The sequence below is a fragment of the Pholcus phalangioides genome, unplaced genomic scaffold (assembly GCF_987345545.1).
Source record: "Pholcus phalangioides strain wild (caught in Gottingen) unplaced genomic scaffold, Ppha-v1.0 ptg000007l_1, whole genome shotgun sequence".
NCBI classification, from domain to species: domain Eukaryota; kingdom Metazoa; phylum Arthropoda; class Arachnida; order Araneae; family Pholcidae; genus Pholcus; species Pholcus phalangioides.
Window position 1 is genome coordinate 39,574,412 of NW_028301600.1, and position 27,168 is coordinate 39,601,579.

Below are 27,168 nucleotides of genomic sequence, written 5' to 3' on the forward strand. Positions count from 1 at the left end.
GTGACAAGCTTAAAAATATATTGAAGGCGATTTTGATCAAGATATAATAAAATATCATTGTAGTAGCTTCCAAAATATTTTTATAGAGAGATTTATTTAAAAAAAGAAAATTGTTGTATCTGGACAAATTTAACATTAGACTATAGTTGATTCCAAACAAGAATTGAGAAAATATCATTATAGAGAGATTTATCTTTATATCAAGTATCGCTGTAGCAAGGTTTCATTGTATAGAATGTTTCCAGTCTGCAACATGAAATTTCATTATTACAGTCAACCTTTGTTACAACAAACCCCTGCATTCCACATAAAACACACACAGGCATTATATCACAGATTGCAGTATGGCTAAGAAAAGGGTACAGATATGTATGTTGTCATTAGCGCAGCCATTAGTTTACTCATCATGCCATATCAAGGAGACAAAAACTAGCAACTCGTCAAAATCCACGAGCCTTTTGGGTATTCCTAAATTTTATTCTTGATTAAAAATAGACTTCTTATATACATATATACATCTCACATTATATATATATATTATCCTCATAACAATCGCAAAGCTGGGGACCGAACATTCCACACTCCTTTCTTTTTCCGAGCTAGCAGCTCACCTCCTCAACTCAAGTTCTCCTGACTGTCTGTCTCTGTGTGTCTTTCCACCTCCTCTCTTCTTTTTTTTGATTCATCACTTTGGGCAGCTCCTGACCTCTTGGTCATAGTGAAGATTTCTCACATATGTGCTTGAAACCATTGATAAATACATTTTTATCTCTCTCACACATTTCTTCTCGTTTATAACCAATCAACTGTTATTTTTGAAATGATCCTCATATATTATGGTATAGATTTTCTAACCTTAATAGAGCAAGGGATAATGATAAAGCAAAGTTTAAATATTTTATGAATCATAACCAAATTTTATACTTCAGAAGTAACTAATCTAAGGCAGAATTATGATGTGAATATTTCTAAGCACAGACAAATCTCTTTCCTCTTCTTTTTTTTTTCTCTACTTGCAGAGTCATTGATAATATCTCTTGAATTCTTTTTTGGAAATATCTTTGGAAGTTTTCGGAATGTTTCTTTAATATTTTCCAAAAAGACAGACGTTAGATGAAAATTTTTTTTAAAGATATTTTTACCATCGACTGCTTGTTTGTGCAGATTTCATGAACTGGCTTCGAAAACAACCACTGAATCTTAGCATGGCCAATATTACTCAGAGGTACCTTATTGTTGGTGAACCACAGGCATTGGGTGCCTTTTCTTTCTGATACATTTTCCAGTTGCAATATACATTTGTTAGCATTTCTTTTACTTATTAGTGGATCAAACTAAGGCTGGGATTACACTATAAAAATTTGATAAAAGATCTTTTACAAAATTTGAAAAAACAACCAACAATCCCAATATGCTGATTAGTTGCATTTTTCAAATTTTAAGAACTTCTCTAAAACTTTTATAGTGTGATGCCGGCCTAAGGTGTCTTCATACCTATATTCTAGAGTAGTGTTCCCTAAAGTGGGCGATGGTATGGTCCAGAGCATGGGCAGAGATATGGGGGGGGGGTGTGGGGACCCCCAGCATCAAAGGGGAAGTCGACTGATCTAATGCATATATGTATAGATGAATTGACATCATCATCGTTGTGCCCCCCCAGCAATAATGACCGTGCCCCTCAGACTTCCAAGTCTATCTCCACCTATGGTCCAGAGGGGTGATAGAAGGTTCGAATATAACATAGGATCATATGGGTGCACTTGAGTTGGGGGCGATGAGAGAAAAATTGTTTGAGGAGGGGGGCGATGGAATGAAAGTTTGGGGAACTATGTTCTAGAGCAAAGTTCTCAACCGGTGCTCCACGGAGCCCTTAGAACTCCTTGTACATTCTCCAGGGGCTCCACAGCCACTCGAGTAAAATAAAGAAAACAGTAAAATTTAAATAATTATAAGTATTTTTAAATATTTAAAAATAAATCAGTAACTTTGATGAATAATGAAAAAATTGGCCTACTGGGCTCTGCCATAGAATTTTTTTACTCAAAAGGGCTCCATGAGTCAAAAAAGATTGAGAACTGCTGTTCTAGAAGCTCTGGATGAAACTGAAAAGGCAGCGTCTCCTGAGACAAGCTTATATCCCCTAGGGCAGTGGTTATCAACCTTTAGAACCCTGCAACCCGATTGATTTCTTTTTCGTGACTGGAAGGCCTGGCTATACAAATGATTACTAGGAAATAAATGAAGCAATAAACTACTCAAAGCCCGGTACCTGGCTGCGGCTTGGCGGTTGAGAAACACTGCCCTAATGGCAGAAAGTAGGGGCCACAGTTGGTCTGGAGGACTGAGTGATTTGCAGAGAAAACCACAATTTTTGATGCATTTCATCAGTCTGAAAACACAGCTGAAACAATGCAGATGATCCCTCTTCTCACAAAGATTTGAATATTTTCAAGTTCCCATCATATCTTACTTTTAATGCGTAGGTCTCACCCGGACACAACTAGAAGCAATTAGGCTCTCTCAACACAGCCCTCATGACAATTAGATCCGTTCACAATTTGCGACAGTCAGTATGCAAATCGGTAGGCAGGTATTCTTAGCAGATAGTGGTGGGGAGTCCTCAAAAAATCAGTTTACCCAAGGGCGGGCCCCATGATGCTGCTAAGAAAGCCGAAGCTTACTTTATGAAAACTGCATGAAATCTTATTCCAAAAACTCAGCATTAACGTGATCCCTAGTTTGCAATATTATTAATTTTTCTGCATTTGTGCCATCCTTTTAATGAAAGTCTTCAACTATACAATCAATCCAAAATTCTATGATTTTGTGGCGGATGTTTCATGCTGGAAAAAAATTATATTAAAAAAAATTATTTTTTCTGGTGCCCCCTTTTTCCTGATGCCCTAAGCATGTGATTATTTTGTTTAATGATTAATCCGGCCCTGAAGAGGGGGCAAAGAAGTAAAAATAAAAATAGGTATCTTAAAGGACAAAATTGATGCAGCTGCACACTCTTGTGCAATCAAAATAAAACTCTAAAGCAAACAGTTGATGAATATAATAAATCAATTTGAAAAAAATTTGCCTAACAGAAAACAACAGATTTGTTTAAATAAAACTATTTTAACATGACTGATGCTTGGGTTTTTACCCGGTGGGGGTACTACTTGCATATTTTGTTTAAAAAATGGAATAGTTTCTGATGGGAGGTAAGCCTATACTGCCAACGTATACTCTCAGTCCTCCAACACCCTTTATTTTAAAATAAAATTACAATTTTAAAAATTGTTGATCATACAAAAATTGCAAGAAAATGTGAACCAGCTAATAAAATATAGCTGCTCAAAACAATTAGGGGAGCAAGCAAAAAAGTGAAGAAAACCGTGCGAGACAGCCACGTATTGGCATACAATGGATAGTACACGCGTATCAATGCGCAATACAGAAAAAAGACGTAAAAAAATTTGGAATTAAGCTTTAATTCTTTGAAAATATGGAAAAAACATGAAAAGATGATTTAGGGCAACAATTTGGTTACATGTAAACGATAAAAAAAAGTACTGTTTAGACATGATGCATGAGTTTTAATAGGGCGTGTGGTCTCCTCGAACAGCTAAGACTGCTGCACACCTGTTTGCCATGGATGCGATGAGGTTATCGATCAGACTTTAGGGAATACTGTTTCACTCCTCAAGAAGTGCAATCTGCAAGTCTCGGACAGTAACAGGCAGCCTTGGTCGCGCAGCAATGCGTCGTCCAAGCATGTCCCAAACATGCTCGATTCGATTCAGGTCAGGAGAGCACGCTGGCCATTCCATACGCTGTATTGTTTTAGCTTCAAGCATGTTCTCCACCAAATGAGCTCTATGCGGTCGGGCATTATCATCCTGGAAAACAAAGAAATCTCCAATGGCTCCAGCGTAAGGGATGAGATGAGGTCCAGTATCTCGTCTGCATACCTTCGGGCCGTCAAAGTGCCATTCCGAATGATATGCAGGTCCGTATGTCCGCCTATGCTGATTCCACCCCATACCATCCAACCAGCTCGTCTGTATTGTGACCTTTCACGAACGAATGCGGGGTTATTTCGAGTGCCCCTGTCCCTCCATACCAGAACACGTCGGGTGTCACACTCCAGACTGAATCGGGACTCGTCTGTAAACAGCATTTGGCTCCAATCCTGTTGCTCCCAATCTCGATGTTCAGCAGTCCATCTTCTTCGGGCTGCACGGTGGCGTGGGGTCAACGGAATGCAGACCATTGGCCTACGTGCATAGAGCCCTCCCTCATGAAGCTGATTAAGTACTGTTTGGCTGGACACCCTTTGTCCTGTTGCCAAGAGCAACCGTCTTTGCAGCTGCATAGCATTCTCTGTTCTGTTTCGACGGGCTGTTAAGTGTTAACCGTATATACCGGTCATCAGTTGCTGTAGTGGCGCGTGGCGGACCTTGCCCTGGTCGACGTCTAACATTTCCTGTTTCTTGGAATCGATTCCACAGCCTTGCAACAACACTTCTGGTGACTCCAACAGCGTCCGCGACACTATGTTGTGTTTGCCCGGATTCCAGTCTGCCTATAACACGCCATGCCATGGATTCCGGTAAATCACGTTGTTGAGACATCCTCAAGTCACCTTGTCTCAAAAAAAAAAATACTGCAACCCAATAAGAACAATAAAAAACCAATAATTATCATAAAATGTAAATATACATACTGCACATAAAAAATTATGGTTTCATCTAAGTATGGATAGCTTCTCGATTTATCCCAATACATTTATCATGTTTCTTTTTAAACCTGTCAATCATGTTGGAATTCATGAACCCCAGAGGTAAGCTAGTCCATTCATTCACAACCGTTTTAGAGGAAAAACTTCCTGCGACTCCACAACCTAGAATTCTCCCTTACCACTTGATACTGGTGTCCCCTTGTTCATACAGAAGTAATATTTGATACAGAAGTTATTCTGATGACAATCAACATTCATAACAAAATTTTATGCACTGCAAATTCTGTTTCTTAAGCTCCATGTGGGAATATATCGTCAATATTGTATGGCTAAAAAATGTCTTATAATGCATAATGAAATTATTCTTCAATCCTACCTTCTTAATAACAGATACCGTTCTTTTCTGGAAACTGTATTTTGCAAAACGTTTTGCAGGAGAAGGCTGTTCTACATAAAAGAAGAAATACTGAAAAGAATGATGTGTTTTATCCGGGCTTTTGCTGTTTAATTTAGAGTCCAATTTATATTATAAGCAAAGTTGTGTTTCCAAAACCAGGATTTAGTCATGGAGCAAGATGACCAATTAGCGCATTATTATTAGCACAATATTAAAATAATTTCGAATTCTACATCACCTTACAATTCAGTCTAACCTTTGAATAAAAAATTAAGTTAGAATGATTAGTTTATCATGTTGAGTAAACTTTTTCCTTACCGGATTTATCACCCATTCCATAGCACATAGTATGTAATCTGTACCTATTACTTAGGATCTACGCTCAGTGGGGCACACTAGATTGTCAGTGGAGAGGGATAGGAGACTGCAGAAACTCTTTTTTTGTCTTACTTATTCAAGGAACTTTATTAAACCATCGAGAAGAGAAGCATTAGTTTAAAATTTGATGAACTCAATTTTTGCAGTAAATAGACTAAATGATCAACACATTAGAATTTTTTATCACTTTTGAAAGACATGTGAGACCTTGTATACATAGGTGTAAATACAAATACAATGCCACAACAGTCAAAATGCCCACCGAGGTGGCTGAGAAAAAGATGTCCTAATAAATAATACCCTAAGAGGACATCCATAATAAATATGGATGCCATATACGAGTATTTCAAAAATACAGCAACCCAATTAAAAATGTAATTACAAACAATATATATACATTATGAAATATTATACAATACCCATAAGAATACTTATGATTGTCTAATTCTACGTATGTATAACTTCTCGATTTACCCCAACATGTTTATCGTATTTCTTTTTTAACGTGTCAATTGTGTTACAATTTACTACCTCTGAGGGTAAGCTATTCCATTTATTAACAACCCTATTAGTGAAAAATTCCCCCCCCCCTGCAACACCATAACCTTGCATTGTTCCTTACCAATCGATACTGGTGTCCCCTTGTAAAAGCAGTCAATTGACGGTGTACTAATAATTTGTGGTCCATCCTATCCATCCCATTGAAAATTTTGAAGACTTCGATCATATCGCCCTGACATCTTACTATTTTTTTTTGCAGTAGAAGTTAACCCTCTCTCTTCAGAAGAAAAAAAGTTGATGAATATACCCCTTTGACAAAAATTATGTGTATGCCTTTGACTTAGAATGAATTCACCTGAACTTTGCTGAAACAATAATGATTTAAAGAGATTTTTTTTAATATTTTGAGATCCAGCACTTTTATAACTAAGGCTTAATGCTTCCTGGGTTTTTATCATCCCAAAAAATATAGAATCAGAGTGATCAGATTCCCAGAAATTTCCCTGGACTGAAATCTCATGAAAATATGAGCAATTTAAACAAAAGTGTAAGTTAGAATAAGTAATCGAAATAAAACTCATAAAAAATTAATTATTATTAATTGATATTAAAAGAACACATCAGTATGTAGAAATGAGTTCTCACCAAAGGTTTCGGTGCAGGCAAAAACAAAGTTATCTGGGGAGAAAGGGAATTTTTTTTTTCATATTTTTCTAATGATGCTCCAAGCCTGAAACAATGTTTAGTAATGGGTGCCAGTTACTTATTATACTTGAATTAATCTCTATCGTGACATACTTATTTTCTCATAGAAATACCAAGTGTAAATTATTCTTCGATATTGTTGCAAATAATGTAATGAAATATGTTTTTTTACAAAAACTTATTAAAATTTGATTTTTTTTAAATGTTCTTCATTCTGTACTTGTAGTGATAAAAATTTCTTCAGCATGTATCGGCTAAGATCTTGTTGTCATCTGATTCAATCTTGTTTTCCTTCAAGGATCTGAGTTTCTTTAAAAAACTGAGCTGGAATCCCCCGACTGCATTTTAGATGCTGGATCCTGCTAGAGAAACACTACTCCATGTTGACTTAAACAAATTCATCCTCACTCAGAGTACACAATTGCCTTTCGTTCGGAATTCGTAGCTTTGGCTTTTGGCTGCCTTTAAATTTCGTTATTTATTGATCTACATTGTGGCAACCATCAAGGAGGCGTAAATTGTATATTCTTTATAATTACATGGATTTTGCAAATTCAAACGCTCTGATTTTTATTTTTTATTTATTATTATTTTTCTTGTTCCTTTGAGTACAATCAGCCGAGTAATGGGGAGAAAACAAATACTCTCTCGGCTGTTGCTGTACTGATCTCCTATAATGAACTGCAATGTCAATTTTCAGGGATGAAGGGAAAGGGAAATCAATGAAACTATATAGTAAAGTCAAAACTCGAGACACCATTGTACTTTTTTTGTGCTGTATGCATTCTATTTTTTATCCTTTTTCTTTGTACATTTCTTATTTTCAGAATTTTCTATATTTTTCTTTGTGTGAATATATTTATACATATATTGATGGAGCTGTAAATTTGAAATTTAGAATGCATAAATAGTCTTGACTCTGGTGTCAGATAAAAAAAATTTTTTTGAAGCCCTTACAAAATGATCCTATTGTTGGCCGAATTTATATTTCCCCCTTTATAATTTAGTTACATTTAACAAATATTATTGTCTTAGGATCATGACAATAAAAAATTATTTTGTCAATCATGTCTGAGTGACAAAAAGGAAAACTAGAAAAAAATTGAGAAGCCCGTCGTATGGAAAGCTGCAACTATTTGAAATAATTTTTTCCCCTTCAAGGGAATTACTTGTGTGTAATTTGTGTGTTACTTTTGTATTTCTCGGAAATAGCCAAAAGTTCCTATGTCTGGAAAAAAAACAGGCATATAGTACAAAACCCTTTTCCCGCCATTTTTAGAATTAATAAACAACTTACAATTATAGTTGTCAATTAACAAAGTATGCAGCATTCTACAGAAGCCATTGTATTCTTTTATGGCTTGGAAATGTTTATATCCTGTTGTATGCAGTACTTGAATATAAAGCTTGTTGAAAGCACACAATAAAATATGCACTCATTCCTCGAGTATATTTTTCTGCTCTTGTGAAGCAGCCCCAAAGGGACACCATAAGAGGGGGAGTTCCTGCTTGCCACTCAGGGTGCAATGGGGGGAATTTTGGGGGAAAGAAACTAGTTTTGTGAGCGTGTTGATATATTCCTGCTGAAAAGAGGTACACAGCAAATGTGAGGATTAGAAAAAGGTATGGCCGGAAAATGCCATGGCAGATTTGAACATTTTGAAAAGCTTCTACCAAAAAGAAGGTTAAAGAAAACCCCTTATTAACAGGCCCATAGCCAGAAATTTTGTTTGGAAGGGGACCAAAGTGATAGAACAATAGATTTGGACATCTTTTTTCAGTCATTTTCTCACATTTTGGGGAGGGGGCAGAACCCCAGGTCCCCCCAATACGGCCATGCTTATTAAGACCTAATTAAGATGTCCGAGTGATGTAAGAATCTGAAATGATCTAACAATAATTAATTTTAATGCAACTATATTATTTTAAACTTGCAGCTTGCAAGTTCACAAACTAAAACATCGATCATTTAAGTTGAGATACATATGTGCACATTCGATTACAGCAACCAGTTATAGTTCTAGTTCAATTATAATTCCTCGCACACACTGTTCTTACAATAGTTTTTATAGCAAACTCGGCGCATGCTGTTTACGTCACGAACGAGCACTACTTCATTTGCATCTTTGGTCATCACAGTTCCTCCCTTCATAAATGAAGTGTAGTTCAGTCTGTCCAGTGGGGTCTTGCCTTTTACTTCATCTTGGAATCCATTCTGGTTCTGGGCTGGACGCTGCGACAACCGGTTCAGGAATTTCATTCAGCTCTGAAGTTTGGCGTGGCACTGGTCAAAGACCTGGATCTTCCGTCGAACTAGTCCTTTTTACAAGAGAATTCTCTGCATTGTCTTTATCTTCTATCGGCAGGTTTGACACTAGGGGTTGACTACCTGAAAAATATTCTAGAACAGAAGATTTAGTTAGAGGAACATTATCACCAATATTTCGTATTTGATGCACATGTCGATGGTATATATCATCACAAACAGCTGCACAATAATTTAATAATCCTTGTCATTCCACCACTTTTCCAACAGTCCACTTGGGTTGTTCAGGTCTCCCATAATTTCTCACTGCAACATTTTGTCCAATTTTGAATTCTTGATTTATGTTTCTATTATCCAATTTATTTTCGACATGTTCTTGGGGACAGAACAAGTCCAAGCATGTTCGAATATCACAGTTCAAAAATAACATTGCTGGAGATACTTTTGTCATCATGTGTGGCATTTTCCTATACTGCATTAGGAATGATTCAAGTTTCGATTTTGTACTACCCTGTTCAAATCGTGAACGGTTCATGGCAGCTTTGAAAGTTTGTACAAAATTTTCAATTTGACCATTTGAACTAGGATGGTACGGTGAGGTTCTAATATGGTAAACACCATTACTTTTCAGGAAATTTTCAAATTCATGCTACACCAACTGAGGTCCATTGTCAGATACCAAAGTATTAGGTAGTCCATAATGACTAAATAATGATTTTAACGTCTCAATAAAGTGCCATTACTAGTTACAGTTTTCATACGAAATACTTCAGGTCATTTTGAATATGCATCTATCACAAGTAAATACATTTCACCAAAAAATGAACCTGCAAAATCTATATGTATACGATCCCAAGGTCGTGAAGGCCATTCCCACGAGTGACAAGCTTTTGGTGGATTTTTAGTATATTGTGAATACCTGGTACAATTCTGAGCCAGATCCTCAATATCTTGATCTATTCCATTCCTCTACATGTACGATCTAGCTAAGGCTTTCATTTTGACAACACCAAAATGCCCTCAATGAAGTTCTTTTAATACAGTTTGTTGATATTTTTTTGGAATCACAATTTTATGACCATAGGAAATAACACCATCTTTTAAACTGTACTCATCATCTTGTCCTTGAGCTACTCGTCCAAGACTTTCACCAGATCTCAAACGCTGATACAAAATTTTGACATCAGCATCTGATTTCGTTGCTTGTGCAATCTCATGAGCAGTGATCAGCATCATTTCAAGCTGTGTAACTTGAAATACATCAGTTGAATCACATGTAAAATTTTCATTCACATTTATTGGTAATCTGGATAAAGCATCAGCATTACTGTGTTTTCCAGTTTCACGATATTTAATATCATAGTTGAAAGCACTTAGAAACAATGCATAATTGAGCAGACGAGTCGCATTAAGAACAGGAAGTCCTTGTTTAGGCCCAAAAATATATAACAATGGTTTATGATCCGTCAGGAGTGTGAAAAATCTTGCATATAAATATAAATGAAATTTCTTGATTCCCCAAACTATCGCTGACGCTTCTTTATCAATTTGCAAATAATTACATTCTGTACAATTTAAAGTTCTTGATGCAAAAGAGTTCGGACGCTCCGATCCATCTTCCAAAATATGTGAGATAACTGCCCCTAAGCCATCAGGCGATGCATCAGTAGCTAACACAATCGATAATTCAGGATTATATGGCATCAAAACCTGGTCCGAGGAAACTTGTTTTTTAACAGCTTCAAAAGTTCTTGTACACTCTTTGGACCATTTAAAACTACATTTTTTTTCGTAAGTTAATTCAAAGGATAAAGTGTAGATGCTAAATTCGGCATAAATCGCCTATAGTAGCTAACTAATCCCAAGAACGATTTTAATTCGCTTGCATTTTTTGGTTGAGGAGCATCAAGTATGACTTTAACCTTTTTTTGGCTTTGGTGCAAGCCGTTTTTATCGATCACATGTCCACAATAATAGATTTTATCAACTAAAAATTCACTTTTGGATAAATTTACACGTAATCCATGTCCACTCAATCGTTTCAACACTTCTCTCAACTTTTGATTATGAACAGCCACTGTAGGCCAGACAATTTTAATATCATCTAGATAAACATCCACTCCAGGAATATCTTTCAAAACATTTTCCATGGCACGTTGCCAAATACTTGGTGTGGTTTTAATACCAAACACTAATCGTTTACACTGAAGCAGGCCTTTTGGAGTATTCAAAGTTAGTAGTTCATGATCGCATTCATCAATTTCCATATGAAGATAAGCTTGAGCCAAATAAATTTTACTAAAATTTTTGCCATCACTCAATTTTGCAAAAATATCTTCTAAACGTGGCAAAGGGTAATCATCATCTTCCAGCACTGGATTAATAGTCATTTTGAAATTGCCACATATTCATATCGATCCATCAGTTTCAATAACTGGTACGATCAGGGTAGCCCATTCACTAGAATTTACCGGTTCAATAATATCCAAATTTTGTAAGCACTTCAACTCAGCCTCTAAAGGTTTTGTTAACACATATAGCTCTGGGCGAGGCTTATAAAACTTTGCTTTCACATTATCTTTCAAATATAGTCTCGCCTTGGTTACCTTGAATTTACCAATAACATTTTCAAAAATATCGGCATAATCTGACAAAATGTGTAAAACTTCCGCATTTTCGCTTTTACATTTGACTATTCTTCACATCATTGATGTTATGAATTTCCTCCCAATTCAATTTGAAATTCGAGAACCAATCTAATCCAAATATTGGATTGACACCTCGGTCAACTAAATATAACTTTTGGATTTTCTCTTGATCATAATATTTAACTTTCACAGAAACTTCACCTGCAGGTTTAAGAATCTTTCCGCAAAAGGTTTTCAGCAACACATTTGACTTTCACGAATTTTATGTTTAAAACAAAGTCATTTATACATGCTTAATGGCAATGGCTCAATGGATACGCAAGTACCCATGTCCAATTGCATTTCAACTTTCTTACCGTCAAGTTCAACTTTCAAAACAATTTTCCAATCAATTTTCAAGCATATCAGCCATACGCAATGTATGAACAGAATTTTCATTGACTTTATACATTTTTGTCTGTTTTGTCCTACAATGTCTAGCAATATGGCTTTTAAGATGACATTTATGACAAATGAATTTTTATCTAGACAGCTATTAGCATAATGAAATTTGCTAGAACAACAAAAGCACCTACATCTTTGTTGAGCTTTCTTAGGCGCATTTTCATTAAGCTTTTTCTTGGAAACAGTTTTAGGTATCACAATTCGATGCACATTAGAGACAGACTTCTCCTGTAATTCAGCAGTATCCTTTGCTTCAGTTTCCATCACTGTCGCAATTTTCACGGCATTGGCATAAGTCAGTTTATCTTCGCTCATTAGTCGCTTTTGGATTGAATCATTATTCAAACCCACACAAATCGATCACAAAGACTGTCCATTAAATAGTTTCCAAATTGACAATATTCCGCCAATTTTTTTAACAATGCACTGTAATTCGCAATTGTCTCCCCGACACATTGATTCCGCTTGTGAAATCGAAATATTTCCGTATGAGTAATGGAGGAGGTGAAAGCTGTGCTTGTAAAACCGCAACCAGTTCTTGAAATGACTCATCCTTCAGCTTTGCAGGAGTCATCAAGTTCTGCAGAAATGTATAAGTTTTGCTCAGCAACAAAGTTAGCATCATGGGAACATATTTATCAACCGGTGTATCAGTTGCTTCAAAAAACATCTCCAAGCATTTGACATATGTAGACCATTCATCATCAGCATCATTAAACGGCTCCAACTGCAAATTGGTTTTTTTGAGATTCAGGCTGCTCCATTTTCAAATTTACTTCAGGAAATTCAGAATTTTTAGACATCTTCAAATTTAATTTCCGGGTTCAAATTACTCCAACAGCCTCATTGCCATTAAGATGTCTGAGTGATGTAAGGATCCTAAATGATCTAATAATAATTAATTTTAAACTTGCAGCTTGTGCAAGTACACAAACTAAAACATCGATCATTTACGTTGAGATACATACGCGTGCATTCAATTACAACCAGTTATATTTCTACTCCGATTCCGTGCACACTGTGCTTACAATAGTTTTTATAGCAAACTCGGTGCACGCTGTTTACATCACGAACGAGCATCACTTCATTTGCATCTTTGGTCATCAAACTAATAAATGTGTTATTTTACAACTTCTTGTGACCCATATGAAATCTATTTCCAGGTTACTGTTCCTGCCTTCAGGAGCATTTTGCAGTATCTCTATACTGGTAAGTATTACATAATCAATTTTTAATGTCAAAAGTTCCTAAACACTCTGCCTTCTTTATGATAATTAAATTTCTTGGCATAGATTTTAACTAAATCAGCATATATAACAACTAACTTAAATATATCAATCACGCCTGTAACAATAAATGAATACGTTTACGCTATAATTTCACTGTTTCAATAATGACAGTTTACAAAAAGTTTATATATACTTAAATGAGTTTAATTTTAACTTTTCAAAGTTATATATATATATAGAGAGAGAGAGAGAGACTCCAAAAATTATGACTTATTCAACTTTAACTATTGAACCGTTCTCATCTAAATAGCTGATGGTGGAAAAGCAGTGACTTGAAATTTTAATATTTTTCATAATATCATGAACTTATTTATAATTTTTATTTACTGAAATAACCAATTAACCTCCAATTATTCCCAGAGGCACATTTTCAGATTTTTTAAACTGAAAATTATTGTATTTTACTAAAAACGTTTTGGTAAGAAAAACAGAAATATCTTTCATTTAACCTGCTAAATCACTTTCTGATAGTTTGCAATACTTCGGAAAACAGAGGAATTTTACTTCTGTGCATACTGAGAGGCATATGTTGGACTATTTGCATAGTTAAAGGGTTAAAATAACCTTTCGTTAATGCTAAAGGACATTTTCAAATGAAAGCAAAACTGATTCTAAAATAAAAAGCCAGCTTCAAAAAACCAGAAGCTTGCCCTCTCTCCATTTTTTTTTAAATATTAGCATTAACAAATGTTGCATTTTTGGTCAATAATTAGATGTTTTTAACTAGAGATGAAATGAATAACAATATGGGCAAATAAAAATGGATGGCTTGAGCTTACCCACTGCCTGAGTGCAAAGCCTCATGTGTTGCCCCTAAAGACAACCCTAGTGGGAGGCTGACAGGGCTGTAATGTAGGGAACCCTGGGGAAACCCTATTTTGTTTTTTAGAAGAAAATTACTTACGCTCCAGGTAATACTCCAAGCTGCCGTCCCTTACAACCTGCCACCTGGGTAGACCGCACCTCTTGCATCCTCGCTTAAACCACCCCTGCATAAAAAAATACAGTAGAGCCCCAATTATCTGAACTAATGTGGACTGAGAATGATGTCACTCTCTGCTATCCATACAAAGGTTTTTAACAGCTTTCTGATGTGAAGATATATTTAGGAAAGAGAGAAAATTCTACTGCTCTTGCGCAGGGAATCGAACCCGCGTCCTCTCTCTTGTCAGGAGAGTGCCCTAGACCGGGCCAGATTAAGACCTTTGGAGGCCCTAAGCACTTGAATGATTTTGTGCCCCCTTCTCCCGGTCCCTACAATTATATTTTACTCGATATTGAATTTATAAATTTAAAAAAAATTAATGAAATTTTATATTTCAGAAGTAACTGATCTAAGGCTCTAATGCAGAATTATGGTGTGAATATTTCTAAGCATGGACGTTGAAGGTCCCCCCACCAACGCTTTTCTTTTCCTACTTGCAAAGTCTTTGATAATAGCTGAAGATGATGGCTTTCTCCGCTAATACTATGAAAGTTTCAGCAGCTGGCCGATGCGAAGATAAATCCAGGAAAGGAAATTCAACTGCCCTTGTGGGGAATGAAATCCCCTTTCCTCTCATTTGCCGGATGAGCGTCCTAGACCACAAAGCCAATGAATTCTCTTTCCTTAGAGCTTGTGTATGTGCAGGGCCGCAACTAGGGAGGTGTAGGCAGGTCTGGTACCCTGAGCGCCGGACTGGAGGGGATGCAAATTTCACTCTTAAACCTCTCCTTCAACATTATGAGGGGGGGGGGGGCCCAAAATGTGTGCTGGCCCCGGCTGACCAAGCATCTAGTTGCAGCCCTGATGAATAGGGCTGTATATGGACAGCCAGACCTAATTCAGGGCAAAGCTCACAATTTCTGGCACTGCCACCAGATGGCAACTTATCCAAAGATGATGTCACTCTCTGCTATTACTACGAAGGTTTTGACAGTTGTCCATGTACGGCCCGTTCAGTGCAGATGAGCTGTGAGGAAAGAGGATTCGTTAGCTTTGTAGTCTAGGGCACTCACCCAGCAAATGAGAGGACGTGGGTTCAATTTCCCGCAAGAGCAGTTGAATTTTCTTTCCTGGGTTTATCTTCGCATCTGCCAGCTGTCGAAATCTTTGTGGTCTTTGATAATATCTCCAGGGGTTTTTTGGAATATCTTTGGAAGTTTTTGGAATTTTTCTTCCATATTTTCCAAAAAGACAAACTAGGATTAAAAGTTTTTTTAAAGATATTTTAGCCCTCGACTGCTTGTTTGAATTTCTTGAACCGGTTTCAAAAGCAACCACTGAATTTTAGCTTGGCCAATATTACTCAGAGGTACCTTATTCTTGGTGAACCACACTCATTGGGTATATTTTCTTTGACTCAGTTTCGAGTAGCAATATACATTTATTTTACTTCTACGGTGGATCAAACTAAGGCTGGGATTACGCTATAAAAGTATGATAAAAGATATTTTACAAAACTTGAAAAACAACCAATTAGCCCGTTATGCTGATTGGTTGCATTTTTCAAGTTTTAAGAACTTTTCTAAAATTTTTAGTGTGATTCTGGCCTAAGGTTTCTTTAAACCTATATTCTAGGGGCTCTAGATCAAACCAAAAAGGGTGGCTCTAGCCTATGTAGCCCTATGTGATGCACAGAGCACCAAATCAGGGGTGAAAAAAATTACAAATATTGCAAAAAAATTTAGGAAAAAACGTTCTATGCAAAATTTCAAGCTATGAGTGTACTGGACTGAATGATTCGCAGAGAAAACCAGAATTTTTTTGAAAATGACGCATTTCATCAGGCCGAGAACACAGCAGTGAGTTTTTGGGGTTATTTTACTGGTTAAAGTTATATACCAGAGGAGTGCTGAACCTGCTTGCACAAGTAACAATAATTAATGATAAGATAATTCTCTTGAATTCATCATCACCCATTCATTGCATCACCCCTGAAATCATGCAGTTTTTTTGATTCCAACCCCCCACTCACAAGGATTTGTACATTTTCAATTTCCCGTCATCTATTACTCTTAATGCGTGCATCTCTTTGACACAGACCAAGGCAATTAATCTCTCTCAACACAGCCCTCATGACAATTAGATCTGTTTAAAATTTGCGAGAGTTAGTATGCAAATTGGTAGGCAGGTATTTTTAGCTAGGGAGGAGGGAGAGGGGTGGGGTCTCAGAAAATCAGTTTACCCAAGGGCCCCCATGATGCTGTTAAGAAGGCCCAAGCTTACTTCATGAAAATTGCATGAAATCTCATTCCGAAAATTCAGCATTAATGTGATCTCTAGTTTGTAATATTATTAATTTTTTTGCTTTTGTGCTATCCTTTTAATGAAGATTTTCAATTATACAGTAAATCGAAAATTCTATGATTTTTTGCCATATGCTTCAGGCTGGAGAGAAATTGTACATGAAAAAAAGTTCAATAACTTTTTGTGGTGCCTCCTTTTTCCTGATGCCCTAAGCACATGCTTATTTTGCTTAATGGTTAATCCGGGCCTGTCTCTAGACCACTAGACTACAAATGTAACAAATATCTCAATCTTTCCTTGGAGCTTGTGTGCACTAAATGGGACCATGCATGGACAGTCAGACCTAATTCAGCCAAAGCTCACAATTGCTAACACTGTCACCAGATGGCAACTTATCCAAGAGTGATGTCACTTTCTGCTATCCATACGAAGGTTTTTAACGTTCAGTGCACGTGAGCTCCAAGGAAAGATCAAGATATTTGTTGCCTTTGCAGTCTAGTGGTCTAGGGTGCTCTCCTGGCAAGAGAGAGAGGACATGGGTTCGATTCCCCACAAAGGCAGTAAAACAAATACTGACTGTTCGACCGGTATTTGACTGTCAAATTCCAACTTTTCTTTACAATCACAGCCACTCCCTGACTCATGTATAATGACATGTCCATAAGTCAAAATCATGTCAAGCAAAATGTGCAAAAAACGGAGAATCAGAAACAAGGCAGTTCTATTCAAATGGTACTAAGCTGAAAGAAAATAATGTTGAAAAAATGTTTATTCTTATAAATGTGTGATTATTTGCATAACAAAGTTTGGTATTTTGATTTTTTTTCAAAATGCTGTCCATTCAAGATTGAATAGTCTATTTACTTCTTTTTTTGTCAAAAAATTGTTTATAACATGTAAATGTTTTTTTCTCCACTTTCTCAAATTCTGGTGCATTTTTATCCATTTTCTCAATCATCTGCAAGCCTATATCCCATTAAGCCTGAGCTCGAACCATCATAAAGGTGAGATAGTAACAAAAATTCATGCTTTCGAAAATTTCCCAGTCTTAAAGTGTTGCCGCTGTGGTGGTCGAGTGGTCATAGTGACAGACTCACGTCGCAAGGTCCTGGGTTCGAACTCCACCATCACCACAATAATGGTCGGCTGAAGTTGGTTTTCTGTGGTTCCCAACTTCAAGGTGCAAATGTGAGCCAATCTCCCCTTTAAAAAGTCTCGCCACAGAGAGCAACAGACCTACAAACAGCACAAATGTAATTCAATCATAACACATCACTCACTTCACTTCTGAAATATAGATGGCGGCACTGAAAAATCAAACCCAATACTACATATGCATTCAGACTGTTAGGAACACACACAGTTACACTTCCAGCACAACTCACTAAGGTAGTAAATCACCCATAGATGGTGATAGACCTGAGTGGTACTCAGTTTGGAAAAAAAAGTCTTAAAGGGTTAGAAGAAAAAGCTTATTTTTCTCAGAAAATATTTCTGAGCTACCAACTCCAAGGTTCTTTGCATTCTGGATCTTTTTTTCAGCAACTCCAATAGCTTCTAATGTTATCTTTGTAAGTTGATTCTTCCTCAGCAGCTTCAATGAGTTGAACCATGTCCTCATTTACTGCTTCTAAATTAAACTCATAATTGGCATATTCACTATTTCTGACTGATGTCTTCAGATTCACCCTTTTCTTTAAAACCTCCAAAATCATTTACAGATCTTTTGATTATTTTTCATGCACTGTTCAGTTACTTTGTAGTACCTAAATACAGATGCTGTGTTACAAATGGCATGATGTTTACTATACCCTTTATATAACACTTGTTTATCCTCTTCTGTTGCTGCCAACATTTCCTCAATTTTTTATTTTATGGGCTTGGAGCTTTTTCTCTGTGCTCAAAAAAGTAGTATAATTTTTAATGCTATGATATTGATAATCAAATTTAAAAATAATACATTTCATCTTAATGCTACTAAAAGCATAAATTTATCTATAAAAATTCAGCACACTTTTAGAACAAATTAAAAACATAACCACCAGTAATAGAAAGAGATTGCCTCTTGGGTGAAAGAATAAAGATTTGTAGGCAACACAGAGATATAGCTGTAGATGTACCCAAAATATTGTGAAATGACTGCTATATGTATTTTGGAACAGTGTGAAGTTTCTTCTTCAGTACCAAAATTTTTTTGTGTCTTGTCTTTTGCTACTGAAAAGGAACTTCATAAAGTTCTGAAATGTACATATAAGAATATAGAATTCTTATAAAATTGAACACGTTCACTTTGCCTTTTACTTAAACACAGTATTAATTAGGGAATATCAATATTCTTTTCTTCTTTTTACTATTCAAGTAAACTATCCTCATACAACAGTGTTTCCCTAAGTGCTCCTAGGGGGTGTTGTCAACATTTGTCAGAGACGTTACTGTGAGCTGGAAACATTGATTTGATTGTCCATTTATGCTTTGAAATAGTTCTTTTATAAGTGAAAATATCTACTAAACTATTCGGGTGGGGAGGGGAGCCACAGATGAACCATGAAATGGGCAATGGAGTAGTGGGTGACAAAAGTTTGAGAACCACTGTAATACAGCATTCTTCTCTCATTAATAATATTTAGCTAACCCAAGAAAATGTCCATTTTCACTTCAACTTTATTCAAATGTAAATAAAATCTATTATCAACTTCATGTTTTCCTTATCCCGTAATTTTTTAATGACCATGAAATGGTTTTTATAAAGGGTAGGGACTGAATAGCTTCCTATTGAATAATATGAATTCTAACATATTTCTTTGTAAACTGAAAATGATGTTAATTGAATGAAAAATATATGAAGTTTCCCGCTTTTTTTTTAAAATCTGTATGCATACACACAAATTAAGTGTTCTCACCAGGGTTATATTACTAGGTGTACCACCTGGAAGTTTTGGCTAGTATGTTATTTTTATGTCTGTTTCTGTTTGTATGGCCATTCGAAACTTTTAGGACACCATGCAATAAATCCCTTATATCCTTGAATCCTGTATATATAGGATGTCTGATAACTGCAGGCTCCCCAATATTTTCATCATACCGGCACCTCTGATACTTACTATCTTATTAGGCTTTCCTTTCCCTCCTGAAAGAATGTCTCTTTCCTATTGTCTGGAGAAAATAAGAATGACAGAATCGATTAGAACACAAACATTTGAACTCGTTAGTTAGTATATTTTAGTATATATTTTAGAGGTTTATATATTATATTATATTTAATTCTTGAGAATTTTTGACACAGTTGAAATCTAGCTGTCGATCATGTCTAACCTAACTTCATTAAAATCCCAGCTGTCTAAAAGATAATAAATGGCAATTCATACACATTGCATGAAAAATTTATTCAACCAAAGTGGTTTTTAAACATATAAAAACTCTGAAATTTTAGAGGTTTATTTTATACCAATTCAATCACAAATTTTAAATATTTTACTGAGAAATTATTTTTGTGATTTGTTAATCACTCAAATATGTTGTTAAACATATCTTAACTGTCTATATATAATAACATAACATATATAATAACATAACATATATAATAACATAACATATATAATAACATAACATATATAATAACATAACATATATAATAACATAACATATATAATAACATAACATATATAATAACATAACATATATAATAACATAATAGATAATAACATCTATATATAACTAACATATCTATCTTAACCTTTTTATGTTTGAGCTCAATTCTAATGTTTATTCATTTTTTATCTGGTCATTAATATGGTTGTCATGTGTATGTGTTATCTCAATATTATAATCACATTGATATACATATAAAGTATTACTAACATATATATATATTAAATTTAGGCTTACTATTTTTCACAGGTAGCCTTGATATACATTTTGAAGATGTAGATGACTGTAAAATCCTTGCAAAGCAGTGTGGTTTGACAGAGCTGATTGAGGAAATTTCAGAATCTTTTAAAAAAACAAGAATGCTTGGTACAATCAATTATATTTTTTAATGTTTGGTGTAAGGTTACAATATATCCTCTCAGGGTTATTTCATTCTGAAGGACAAGCTATATATGTGTAATTTATTTCATCCTTTTGCAGTGATTACCCTCTTAGTTACAATGGACAAGTGACAGAAGAACAATAAAAATAAGAGTGTGAACATCAATGTTATATTAGACCACAAGAAAAATCAAATATAGTTCATCATCGTTGAGAAAAGAACCATAATTTTGAATTTAATCAGGCCCGAATTGTAAAATAGAAAAATTCTAGCTGTATTTGATTATTTTGAGAGCATTTATATTAATGCTTATAAAAAAAGAGTTAGTAATGAATGGAAAGTATATATATGCTAGCCATTCCAACACTATGACACCAATACCTTTTGAATTCTAATCTTTGAGACGTATGTCCCGACAACCACAAAAACAACCTAACTAGTCAGCCATGTTATCCTACCAGCTCTTACATACTAATACCCCAACAACAGTGGCTCTAATTTTGAACTTGGCATCTAACTTGATCGGACATGCTATTATTCTGTATGCTGAGCAACCTGTGAAAAATTGTCAGACTTGTCTTGATGTAGACCCCATATTAAGGAGATCATATTGATTGTTAGATATCTATACTTTCCTCTGAAGATGACACCCTTTATGTGTTGAAATATACATTATGTATATTTAACTTTTTTCTTTAGCCTTTTCCATTGGTTATAGTGTCTAAAAATTCATACATGTTAATGTCATGAATTTTGCTGAAACTTTACTGTATAAAAATAAAGCTGTGAGTATTCTAAATTAATAATGACTATGTTATATAACAAAAGTTATCATGTTTATGTGTATAATTTATTGCGTGATGATCCATCAGGAATATTATGCAGTGGTTCATTGGTTGAAATATAATCTGGCATTTTGGTCTGCAATAGATGTGGGACAAATATTCAGCTGCTATTTGGTATCTGGACCTTTTGTCAAATATTCGGTTTGGCTAAATAATGCTTAGGTATTCGGCCAAATATCTGTATATCTAAGCGCAACAAACTGATTTTAAAAAATCATATTAATTGGAATTTTTTGAATAAATTAACAATTTATTCTGAATACACCGTTGTATTTTATTGTGTGGTGAATACCAATCACTTTCTGTGCAAGAGATTATGTCAGGGTGAATTTTTGGGATAAATGAAACTGAAAATAGAATCTTACTGCAATAATGTGGAAGTGGGCACAAATTACACAAGTTCACTAACTAAAGGATGTACCTAGACAAGAAACGTATTGATCTACTCAAAGGGGGCAAAGAACACTTAGAGAAGAAAAATAAGTCGTAATAATGGTTGACATTTTCTTAATTAGATGTAAAATTGTGACAATTGTTGGGAAAAAACTGATTCTGTAAGTACAGTGATACCTTAACTAACGAATGCCTCTGCTTACAAATTTTTCATCTAAGGAAGATTTTTTGTGATTTTTCTGCCTCAGCTAACAAATTCAGATTCAGCTAACGAACATTTTCTATGATATGAATGAATGCTCTAACAAAATAGCCACATCGTGAGCTGAATTTTTGCACCAATCATGATCAGAATTACTATCACTCCAGCCTGATTAACTCATGTCTTCCTCGAAATCTTTTTTCAGATGTACTTACACTTTTTTCTCTGAAATTCTTTGAACCATTTCATATAAAATGAAAGATTCAGTCAAAATAGAAAATGCATTGAGGAAAAAAGGGAGCCCTTGTTTTCAGAGCATGTGTTCTCTCAGTGCAAGATGAAAGCATGAAACTGAACAGTCTGAACATTCTAGGAGCTTATCTTTTCCATCTACATGTATCAGACACAGAAATAAGCTGACCAAATCACAAATAGATGGGAACAACTATAAAAACTCGACTGGGTTGTGTCAGCACCAACTTAAGTAGGCTAAAGCTGGCTGGTGTTGGTTGTGTGTGTGTGTACATTTAGTGTACAACAAAAAGACCTTCAATACCTTGATCTTCCTGTAAATTCTCATTTATCCAATTTTGAAGCTGTACATTTTAACTTTTGGTCAGTTTTTTTTTTTTTTATACCGCTCCTTGGTGTTTTAAACACTTATCTTTAAATTTTGGGCAGAAGCTGGAATGAATCATACAATCCTCTCATGGCCGTAACTAGGATTTTTTCTGCCCGGGGCAAACATTATTTTGGAGCCCCCACAACTTTAAAATTTGATAATTTTATAATGTGTTCTTTGTTTCCACCTCCATTTTTCTGCCTGAGGCAGGTGCCCCCCTCCCCCAGTTACAGCCCTGGGTCCTCCATAGGAAACTACCGGAAATCATGTTTCGACTAATGAACATGATTCTGGAAGGAATGATCTTGATTAGCTAAGGTATCACTATTATATTAAAATACAATATATCATTGTTAAATTTGATTGTCAGTATCATGGCAATAAAAATCTGTTACCAGTTTTTTAATATTTATTTAAATAATAAATTGCATAATTAAAATTCATTATCAATCATTTGAAATTATCAATAATTTTATTTTCAATTAAAAAGGCACTTTTATTTATATTTTTGATGAATTTTAAGAAAATTGATATTCGGCTGCAGAATACTCACTATTCGGCCAAAAAGTTAGCAGAATATTTGGTATTCAGTTATTTGGCCAAATCACTATTCTTCCCATCCCTAGTTTGCTACTGAGAACTAAAGAAAACATGGTATGCAAATGTCTAGATAATGGATGTCCCTAACATCCATTTTAAAGATACTTTTGTTCTCTTTGGAACAGCCTATATTTTTTGGAAAAGTAATAATCCTTCACCCAATATCAACACAATAAAGAAGAAATCAATGATACAGAAAAATAACAAGAAAAACCACAAATTTATAGTGCATTTTGACAATTTGTGGATGCTGCCTTCAGAGGATATGTATACAACCATGATATATGCTGACCGTAGATCCTACTTAGGTTGGTTACCAAATCTTGACTCCTGGTTGCCCAGCAGAAAATAGTGTGTCAGTATAAGTACTTTCTGACCCTACTTGTAGCAACATGCTTTTTCCAGCTGAGCAACCAGAAGTTAAGATTTTTATAACCAACCTAAGTGGTCATCGGGGCTCTCACTTGTCCTATTTTTTGGTAAAATGTACTACTTTTGTCGTACTTTCTAACTTTTGCCCTACTTTTCTTACTTTTTTTACCAAATCCTGTCAACAAAGTTCATATATCTGTTTTTAAATGAAGAGGGTATACAAACGTAGTAGATTGCAATTAATGATTCTGCCAAAGCAGAAATTGTATTGTTTTTTCAGGTTATTCAGGGGGTGTATGTGGATCCTTTGGTTTATTAATTTTGCTTAGTCTGAGGATTCAAAAAACTCATTTTGTGTCAATTTTGAGTAGTCATAAAAAACTTGTCTGGATGGAAAAAATAATTTTTTATTTACTACTTCTCATGGTCTTAGATTATTCATTGTACAGTAACATATCATCTATTACTAGTACTATACATCATTCAAAATTATGGCGCACATTTTGTGTATAGGTGAAACAGCAGTTTGGATAACAAAACAGTTGGATACATAGGCCTATTCTATAGTCTGTTTGTGGTTAAATTTGGAACAATGAAGGGGAAGCTATGATGGAACCACATCACTCGTTTCTATGGCAACGAAACCCTCTTAACCAATGTATATATGCTAAGCTCTTGCTAAGCTCATTGAGAAAATCATTCTTTGCGTATCATGTACAAAAAATTATTGCATATCAATTTAGTAATAATTGGACGAAAAAGAAAAGAGAATTTTATCAATAAATATTGATACTTTCAGAAATTAAAGGTTTTTTTGCAAAATTTTTTTTAATTGAAAAGCTTTTTAAAATTTGGAAAATATCAATTATTTGACATCAGCGGAGTACTTACTCTTCATTGATGTGCTGTAAGTAACACTGAGAATTTCTGAAAGCATATTAATATTTTTCTGTAATGTTTCCTTTCTCCGAGTCAAAACTTATTTAACCATCCTAAATGGGGAATTTCCATGCCTGCTGTATCAGTTTTAGAATGAGCTGGTTTTGGTGCCTCCCCCTGTATCTAAAAGTATATATTACTTGATATCGAATCTATAAAGGAAAAAAACAACATTAAATGAAATTTTATATTTCAGAAGTAACTAATCTAAGGTGATTGTAGGTAATCTTGTGATTTAAATATTTTTAAGCATAGACATAGAAAAAAAAGGGGAAAGAAGAGACTTTCAACTTGCATATCATTGATAATATCTCTTGGATCATTTTTGTTTATTTTTGGGACATCTTTGAATGTTTTTGGAATTTTTCTTTCACATTTCCTGAAAAGACGGACCTTAAAGTTTAGCACTTTTTTTTCCAAAATATTTTACAAACATTTAAAGTAATTTTTTCCCATTGACTGCTTGTTAGGATTTCAGAAATTGGCTTCAAACGCAACCACTGAATCTTGGCATGGCCGATATTACATCATTTTTGGTGAACCATAATCACTAGGTAACTGTTCTTTCAGATTCATTTTCGAGTTGCAATCTGTTAGCATTTCTTTTACTTCTACAGTAGATCGAACTAAAGCATCTTCATGCCTATATTCTATGAGTTCTAAGTCAAATCGCAAATGGTGGCTCTAGGCTGTGTAGCCTATGCAGAAGCAAAAAAAAAATTAAAGTGTTTTTATGAAAAATTTCAAACTATGAGCGTGCTGAACTAAATGATTCGCAGAGATACCTGTTATTTTTTTAAAATGTAGTCCTCCCGCACTCCCAAGGGATACATGAGATCTGTCTAGGAAATTTGTTATTGTCAGTAGACATAGAAGAACCAGGATTCCAACCCAGACTTGCACAATCAGAGGCTAGCTCTCTAACCACTGGACTGCCAGGCAACAATTTTTGACCCATTTCATTTGTCTAGGAACAAAGCAGTGAGTTTTCAGGATTACTTTACAGGTATGACTTATATGCCAGAGAGGTGCGGAAACTGTCTCGCATGGGTAATAATAATTAACTATAAGATAAAACCAAGGCCATAGAGGGAGGGGGAACGTGAGAATTTCGTCCCCACCCGATTCATTAATGACTCAAAGATTTAGGTATTTTTAAGTTCACATCCTTATTCTGTAGAACTTGATTTACTCTTAAATTTGTAATTTTTGCATTGATTTAGTGTTTATCATATTGGTTGACCCGAGGACCTTGTGACAAGTAGATCTGTTTACAATTTGTGAGAGTTAGTATGCAAATTGAAATTGGTAGGCAGGAATCTTTATCTGGTAGAGAGGGCGCCTCATAAAAATCAGTTTGTTAAAGGCCTTCCCCCCCCCCATGATGCTGTTAAAGTAGCTCAAGTTAAGTTTATAGAAATTGAATGCAATCTCATTCAAAAAAACTCAGCGTTAATGTGATCTCTAGTTTGCGATATTATTAGTTTTTCTGTATTTGTGCCATCCTTTTTGATGAATATCTTCAACTATACAATGAATTGAGAATTTTAGGATTTCTGCTGGATTCTGGGAAAAAATTTTACATAAAAAAACAAAAACATTTTGGCAACTTTTTGTGGTGCCCCTTTTCTCTAGGTGCCCTAAGTATGTGCTTATTTTGCTTAATGGTTAATCCAACCCTGTGACTGAGCGTGAGCACTGGTGTGCTAGAAGATGCTGAGTTGTCAGATAGACTTATTATCTGAATCTACTACGTTGGACTACTCTACCATTCTTGAACACCCCTGCTTCAACATCATCAGATGGACTAACCATTCCACCTGGAACCTATGCACATTGCCGTCTTAATGCATGGGGCCCACCTGGGCATGGTTTGGGGCCTCACGGGAAGTAGGGCCTCAGAGAAATTAGAACCAGTTGAAATTTTTGAAAATTTGTCAGGTAGGTTCTCAGAAAAATCATTTGGCCTGGGGACCCACCATGCTCTTAAGATGGCCCTGCCTATGCATCCATCTCCACGAATCAGACCCTACGATTTCGTCGCTGATCATTCAATTCCACTGACTGGACTCTACAGATTCGTCATCGCCGATCGTTCGCTACGATCTGGCTACCACAGAGTGGACCATACAGACTTGTCATTGCCGCTGAGTGGACCCTATGAACTCGTTGTCGCTGACTGGACCCTGTGGACTCATTACTACTTGTCAAAAGGACTGATTGTTTGTGGACTTGCCGCGACCACTTCAAATTCCCAGACTTGTGAAAAAGGTGATAAACTTTTCAGTTCAGAATTCTTTAATTGTTAGGAAACCTAATAAATTTGTTGTTCATTGTCATTGTGTCTTTGCCTGGTCACTTGCAATGACATATACAAAAAACCTTATTGCAATTAAAACGTTGCAATGTGTGTGTTGCTTTTTAATGTTTAATTCAAGACGCCCACAAAGTTATTTTCTTTTCATTATGCGATAATTTTTATTTTTTCATTGTCCCCTCATATTTGAATAGATGTAAGCCGAATGTACGTATATGAAACTTACTAAATAATAATGTAAACGTATATATATATATTTATA

General features: G+C 35.3%; 1 protein-coding gene across 2 annotated transcripts in view; it reads left to right on the forward strand.

Annotated features, from left to right (window-relative positions):
• LOC149085266 (ankyrin repeat and BTB/POZ domain-containing protein 1-like) overlaps positions 1–27,168 on the forward strand; it is a 103,434-nt gene that overhangs the window by 41,918 nt on the left and 34,348 nt on the right. For both annotated transcript variants that reach the window (XM_089233177.1, XM_089233178.1), the window contains exons 6-7: positions 13,232–13,277; positions 20,484–20,600. In XM_089233177.1, the coding sequence (XP_089089303.1) occupies positions 13,232–13,277; positions 20,484–20,600 (163 nt within the window). The remainder of the gene's footprint in view (positions 1–13,231; positions 13,278–20,483; positions 20,601–27,168) is intronic.